At 52.0% G+C, this 7500-nt stretch overlaps 1 protein-coding gene across 3 annotated transcripts in view; it reads right to left on the bottom strand.

The window, feature by feature from the left end:
- Nucleotides 1-7500, bottom strand: part of LOC115533068 (multidrug resistance-associated protein 4) — a 53340-nt gene that overhangs the window by 14974 nt on the left and 30866 nt on the right. For 2 of the 3 annotated variants that reach the window (XM_030343266.1, XM_030343265.1), the window contains 4 exons: nt 2702-2852; nt 1379-1498; nt 921-1031; nt 184-284 (listed from right to left, as the gene is read on the bottom strand). In XM_030343266.1, the coding sequence (XP_030199126.1) occupies nt 184-284; nt 921-1031; nt 1379-1498; nt 2702-2852 (483 nt within the window). Of the gene's footprint in view, nt 96-183; nt 285-920; nt 1032-1378; nt 1499-2701; nt 2853-7500 lie in introns of all 3 variants that reach the window. The other variant, XM_030343267.1, reaches the window with a different exon arrangement.

The following is a 7500-nucleotide window of genomic DNA, read 5'->3' as shown; positions in this document are numbered from 1 at the left end:
ACGTCAGCGCTGATACAGGGAGGAGAGACCAGCTTACACCCCGACGTCACCGCTGGTACAGCGAGGAGAGACCAGCTTACACCCCGACGTCAGCGCTGATACAGGGAGGAGAGATCAGCTTACACCCCGACGTCAGCGCTGGTACAGCGAGGAGAGACCGTACCATGTTGGGCGAGACCGTACCATGTTCTCCACCTCCGCGCTCTGCCTCACGCCCCACTGGAACATGCCGATGAGGGTGAGGGCGTAGGACAGTACCAGGCCGACCGCGCCCGGCTCCATGTCTGGGGGAGAGAACCACAACACACTCCGTCCTAATCACAGCCGAGGACAACCAGCGAGTCCTCAGGCCCGACGCCTTTATCCACAGAGACACACCGAAGGGAGTCAGACACATTGCAGGGGTTTTAGACTGCACTCACTCCCTCACCCACTCACACATGCTCTCTTTCTCTCTCTCCCTTTCACACACTCATTCAGCCACTCACAGATGCTCTCTCTCTTTCACTCACTCACTCATTCACACACTCATTCTAACAGACATGCTCAATCACTCACTCACTCTCATACACACGTACACAAACAAATGCTCTCTTTCACACACACACGCACACGCACACACACACACACACACACACACACACCCACACACACACACACACACACACACACACACAAGGTGGTAGACGAGGCTGATCGCGCTGAAGGAGACCTAACAGGACGGCTGTGATCGAACATCGGGGATCGAACCCGGTATATCCGGGTTCGGATATACCGAACCCAGATATACCGGGTTCGGTACATCCGAGCCGACAACCCTTGTCCATCTCACACCGTCCTGACCCCAGCTTTGGAGCGCTCGTTCAGGGCCAGACGTTGGGGCCCTGGTGGTGCGGAGGCGGTACTGCCGGCTACCTTACCGTCCCGGAGGTAGAGGCAGCCGAAGGCGGTGACGGCGATGAAGGTGGAGCAGATCCCGTCCAGACGCACGGCGAACCAGCGCGAGGTGGTCAGGAACAGGAACCAGGCCTCTGGGGGCAACGCAGAGGGCCGTCAGAAGGGGAGGCATGAGGACACGTGGGTGAGACCTCCGGGCAACACAACACCAGCAGAAGAGTCAAGAGCTCTCCTAGACTCTGGCTAGCCTCCCCCTCAGCCCCCCCTCACCCCTCTTACGCCCTTATTGGTGTGTTGTACATCCTTAAACCTAAAAATAGTACCTAGCATCATGTAGCATCTTATCCTAGCTAGCTTGTACGAGGAATGGGTTAACCTAGTGATAGTTAGTGCTTGGCACTTGGTTCTATGAACATCCTCACTGTACCGACACCGATAGTACATTTATGAGTCGCTCTGGATAAAAGCATCTGCTAAGGACCTGTGTGGAGGTCCTGACACGCGTCAAACATCTCCTGGAAGCGGTGCTGGGCCCTGAAGGCCCGGATGGTGGCCAGGCCCTGGAGCGACGAGGACAGGTGGGAGAAGACCGGGCTCCGAGCTGCAGGGGGAAGGACGACATGGAGTCAGTCAGTCAGGACCCGGGACGGACAGGACCACCACATGTAGTCAGTCAGGACCCGGGACAGAGAGCACCACAACATGGAGTCAGTCAGGACCCGGGACGGACAGGACCACAACATGGAGTCAGTCAGTCAGGACCCGGGACAGACAGGACCACAACATGGAGTCAGTCAGTCAGGACCCGGGACAGACAGGACCACAACATGGAGTCAGGACCCGGGACGGACAGGACCACAACATGGAGTCAGTCAGGACCCGGGACAGACAGGACCACAACATGGAGTCAGTCAGTCAGGACCCGGGACGATCCTTGACGCACGGTGAGCGCACAACAAGGTGTTCTGTACGTGTCCGATCCTGGGCCGTAGGCTTTGGGGAGTCCTTGACTTCATATACCAAATGTATATGTATTGGGTGTATATCCTTGCATAAACTCCTCATCCCATATAAAAAGAAAAATAATAATCTATATATATATATATATCTTTCTATATATCGCTATTTCTATATACATATTTCAATATCCCTATATCTATACTGTTTTTTATATGTCAATATATATAGATAGAGATATAAAACATAATTCATTCCCAAAGGCCATCTCCCACTGTGTCTCCCGCTCCCATTCACGGAGCGCCGGGTGGAGAAGGCTGTCGCACAGAAACTCACAGACAGCACTTTAATAAATGATGCATGACGCCGACATCTGAAATGCCACGACGCCTCACAAGTCTTTCGGAGGAACAGACTATTATTGAGAGCTGCTTTTGTCAGGCGTTTGTTGGGGGTACAAAACCAAAGACAAAGCCCTGAATGTTTCCCTGGGTGCCTTTTAATCAAACTTTTGTTCCTAAAGAAGACAGAACCTGTGCGTTCGGGACCCCGGCCAAGAAAGGGAAAGCCGCGCGGGGCCGGGAAAGGCCTAGTCATGCCCACTTGGCATTTTCCCCCATTGTGTGTGATGTCATGAACTCCGGCATCCTGAGCAAAACTGTGTGTGGGCAGGCCATGGGCCGCTACAACCTTTAGCCTTTATGCTAATGACCGGAGCTCTGCTCAATAGTCCATTAGCATTCCCGCCGCCGCGGCTTTGTCCCGCGCGACAAAACGGACACGGCCCCAGAAATAAAACGGGCCGAGAGGAAAAACAAGAAAAAAAAAAAAAAAGTTTAGAACTCACTAGTCGACTCGAGGCGCTTGATGTCCCTGGAGGTCCGCAGGAAGTAGCGGCGCAGGAACAGGAAGATGATGAACAGAGGCACGACGGGGAGGAGGATCCAGGGGATGGCCACCGCCGCCACCGCGATCACTCCGAGCACCTGGAGCAGCACCTGTACGCCGGGCGCCGCGCGGGGGGAGACGTCAGCGCTACGGCAGGATGGGACGGAGAAACCCCCTGGTGTCCCCTCATAACCTCACTGGCCAACACTGACCGGCTATCGACCACTGTGGGTGTTCAGTCTGTTATCGATGGGATGGTCCTACTGGTGTCTGATGTGCTATGTTCCTGTTATGGGCGGCATGTGACGTTTGATCTGCCTTTTTCCTGTTATATGTCATATGTGCTGCAGCGCAGGCACCTGGTGCAAATCGGCTTCATGCTGTTATAATAATTGTCAGGCCTGATTTAAATTGTAACTTTGTTACCTTTAATACTTTTCTGTATGATACAAATATTATAGTGTGTATATAGGGGTTGACCCTCTTTTTGGGGATAACGCCTAGAGAAAGACATTGTCCTGTGTTGGGTTTGCTAGCGCTAGCAAGGAACGACTTAGTGTCCCGTTTGGGGTGGCTAACGCTAGCATAGAAGGACATAGCGTCCGTTTTGGGGTGGCTAATGCTAGCGCAGCCCGACAGTGTCCTGTTTAGGGGTGGGATAGCGCTAACCTTAGCATGGCTACACTACGGTTTCTCTCGGTGTGCTCGTGACTAACTTGTTTTTGTTCGCGTGTATCCTTCACACGGAGAGGTGGTGGAGGCTACGGGCCAGCGGTGGACTGACTCACCGTGGGAAAGGGAACAAGCCAAACAGCTCTAATTCTCACTTAGTAGCAGGTGAGAAGCAACCACTTGGCCACTGTGGTTTCTCAGCCTCCCTCTCCCTCCCTCTCCCTCTCCCTCCCGCTGGACCACATCGTGGTGGGAGTCTTGATATCACCTGGGCAGCCAACCACCGCAGCACGATTACTCAGTCGCCCTAATGGCTGCGTGACACCGGCGACCGCTGGCCGAGTGAAATCAGACTCTGAACAGGGCTGGAGGGGAGAGTGTCTGACAGCAGCGACCTCACACTCCATTACCATCACAAAGGAAGGGATCACCTTTTATTTTTAATGGGACGGCCATGTCGTCATTCTGACGTCGCCCTTTACGGTTTTAAATATAACCACGTTACGGTATTCAAGTTTTCAACTTTACTTTGTTTATGAAGCGCTTTGAAAAACCAACTGGCCTTGTAGCAAATATTCCTACGGATCATTTTACATAAGTGTTACGCACACACGATGGCAGGCTATCGTTGAGGCCTTTATGGGAGTTGTTGTAGTGTGGTAAATCTGTTGTAGTGTGTAGTATGTTAAATATGTTGTAGTGTGTACTGTGTAGCATGTTACATCTCTTGTAGCATGTTAAATCTGTACTAGTATGTAGTATGTTCTATCAGTTGTAGCACGTAGTATTTGAAATCAGTAGTATGTTAAATCAGTAGTATGTTGAATCAGTCGTAGTATGTAGTATGTTAAATCAGTAGTATGTTGAATCATTTGCCACAAAATGGTGAACTGTTCATTTAGTTTGTTTGCGGGTTTTAAAGCAAAATAACAAAACAAGCATTCAAAATAAACCGACAACAACAAACTACAGGTACATGCTGCTGCATATTGGATACTGGCTTGATGGAGCCTGAAATGAGAGACAAGCCATCAGCCTCCGCTCAGAGGGAGGAGGCTAAGAGGGGGAGATTAGGATCACGCCGGTACCTTCAATGGTCCCAACACTCGCCCACAGAGACGGAGATTTAATTTGCCATCGCAATTACGGATGTTATCAAACGCTCAGCCACACATTTAGGCATGATCACTTTCAGTGTGGCGTCTTTCACAGCGAGGAGCCACCGTCTACAGGGCAGATAAGAGGGTATTACGACTCTTAACTGTCGTCACAGGGAGGACCACTGAGCACTGATCCCAGGAATTTCACAGTACATAAGTTTCAATCTTAGGCTGCGCCGGCGCCGGACTGCAGCGGGAGATGGAGGCTGTATCAGTCCCTCCTCCTCCGGCGATATCCTCCACCTCCCCCAGTCTACTTTAAATATGCTGCTACTTTTGGGGAATGGACGCGCTCTTATTAGATATACAAAAATTCTCCCCCTCGTCTCCTGCTGAGGCGGGGGGTGGGGGGGGGGGGGGGGGCTGTCTGTCCGGCATTGCCGCTCGTCTTTTCGATTTTCATTCCTCCGATGGTCTGGTGGGTCCGGTTAAAGCCGGACCTCAGATGGCTGAGGGTATAGCCACGGCCGACGGGTTAGGGGACAGTGCATATCTGATCTGTGTGTGTGTGTGTGTGTGTGTGTGTGTGTGTGTGTGTGTGTGTGTGTGTGTGTGTGTGTGTGTGTGTGTGTGTGTGTGTGTGTGTGTGTGTGTGTGTCTATTTGTTTGTGTATGTGTGTCTATTTGTTTGTGTGTGTGTGTGTCTGTGTGTGTGTGTGTGTGTGTGCGACAGTATTTGTCTGTTTGAGAGTGAGTGAGTGAGAGAGTGAGAGAGTGAATGAGTAAGTGAGTGAGCATGTGTTTGTGAAAATGAGTGTGTGAGTGAGTGATAGAGAGAGAGAGAGAAAGAGAGAGAGAGAGTGAGAGAGAGAGAGAGAGAGAGAGAGAGAGAGAGAGAGAGAGAGAGAGAGAGAGAGAGAGAGAGAGAGAGAGAGAGAGAGAGAGAGAGAGAGAGAGAGAGAGAGAGAGATTGTGTGAGTAAGTGAGTGAGTGAGTGAGTGAGTGGGTGAGTGAGTGAGTGAGTGAGTGGGGGCGGTGTTCTGAGGAGAGAGGGGGGGGGGGGGGGGACAGGAACCATTAGATGTCCCTCCAGGTCGTCCCCCCCCTCCCACACCGTCGCCCGCCCTCTGTTTGATGTGATGCGTTCGCCTGGTCTGTCGCTTATCATGCCAGCATCGGAGGCCCCTGTGGCCCCCCCCCACACACACACACCACGAACACATGACCCCCCACCCACACCACACATGGCAGCCCCCAAACCACACTACAAACACACACAGCAGCCCCCGTCACACACAGACACAAACACATACCCCGCAAAAGGCCCGCCCACCCACACTATGCAGGCATGTCTCCCACACTACACACACACACACAAACACACACATGTACCCCCACCAACACCACACACACAAGGCACCCCCCCACCCCCACTAACACACACGCTACACCCACACTACAGACACACACACATGGCACCCCCCTACACACACCACACACACACACACACAGACACACATCCCACACAAGGCCCCGCCCATCCACACTGCATGCAGGCATGACTCCAACGCACACAGACACACACAAACACACACACACCCCCCCCCCCCCCCCCCCCGCCGCCACACCAGTCCGCCCAGATGAGTCTGATAAGAGGTGACCCCCCCGAACCGCAGACCACCACATCACATCAAGGGGCGCGCGAGGAAGAGGAAGCGAGGAAGACGTGGGGGAACAGAGAGGAGGAATCCTGCGGGGAGCAGACGACTCCCCGTCGGACATTAAAGTGCTTTCAAAGGCTTTTGTATACAAACAGTTTAATTCAAGAATTACCTCTAATTGCTGTTTAGTGGAGTAAAGAAAGCATTGGCACGCAGGGGGAGCGGGGCTCTGTCTGAGGACGGGCGCGGTCTCCACTGACCGGGCCTCCGCTCTCTGTTCTCAGCGATACCATCGGCCTCTTTTTTGATGTTCACATAAATGGAGAAAATTGAAGTTAATTGGCATATTTGTGTTGGCCGGAGATAGCGACTGTTGTTGCTGCACGGCGAAAAATAAACACTTCCTTTTTAAATGAAACGTCCCCGGGGACACGGCCAATCAGAACGCCCCGTACGACTCCTGTTTACACCGCCCTTTATTTACTGACATTAGAGAGAGAGAGAGAGAGAGAGAGAGAGAGAGAGAGAGAGAGAGAGAGAGAGAGAGAGAGAGAGAGAGAGAGAGAGAGAGAAGAATGTAAGAGAGAGAGAGAGGGAGAGAGAGAGAGAGAGAGAGAGAGAGAGAGAGAGAGAGAGAGAGAGAGAGAGAGAGAGAGAGAGAGAGAGAGAGAGAGAGAGAGAGAGAGAGAGAAGAATGTAAGAGAGAGAGAGAGAGAGAGAGAGAGAGAGAGAGAGAAAGAAGAATGTAAGAGAGAGAGAGAGGGAGAGAGAGAGAGAGAGAGAGAGAGAGAGAGAGAGAGAGAGAGAGAGAGAGAGAGAGAGAGAGAGAGAGAGAGAGAGAGAGAGAAGAATGTAAGAGAGAGAGAGAGGGAGGGAGAGAGAGAGAGAGAGAGAGAGAGAGAGAGAGAGAGAGAGAGAGAGAGAGAGAGGGGGGGAGAGAGAGAGAGAGAGACGGAGAGAGAGAGAGAGAGAGACGGAGAGAGAAGAATGTAAGAGAGAGAGAGAGGGAGAGAGGGGAGAGAGGGAGAAAGAGAGAGAACGAGAGAGAGAGAGAGAGAGAGAGAGAGAGAGAGAGGGAGAGAGAGAGAGAGAGAGAGAGAGAGAGAACGAGAGTAAGAGAGAGAGAACAAGCAAGAGAGAGAAAGAGACAGAAAGGGAGAGAGAGAGAGAGAGAGAGAGAGAGAACAAGAGAGAGAGAATGTAAGAGAGAGAGTAAGAGAGAGTGAGAACAAGCGAGAGAGAGAAAGAGACAGAAAGGGAGAGAGACAGACAGAGAGAGAGAAACAGAGAAAGACAGACAGATGGTAGAGAGAGAACGAGTGAGA

The sequence above is a fragment of the Gadus morhua genome, chromosome 20, assembly GCF_902167405.1.
Source record: "Gadus morhua chromosome 20, gadMor3.0, whole genome shotgun sequence".
NCBI classification, from domain to species: Eukaryota; Metazoa; Chordata; class Actinopteri; order Gadiformes; family Gadidae; genus Gadus; species Gadus morhua.
The sequence above is the reverse complement of the archived record's forward strand: the minus strand, read 5'-3'. Positions and strand labels throughout refer to the sequence as shown.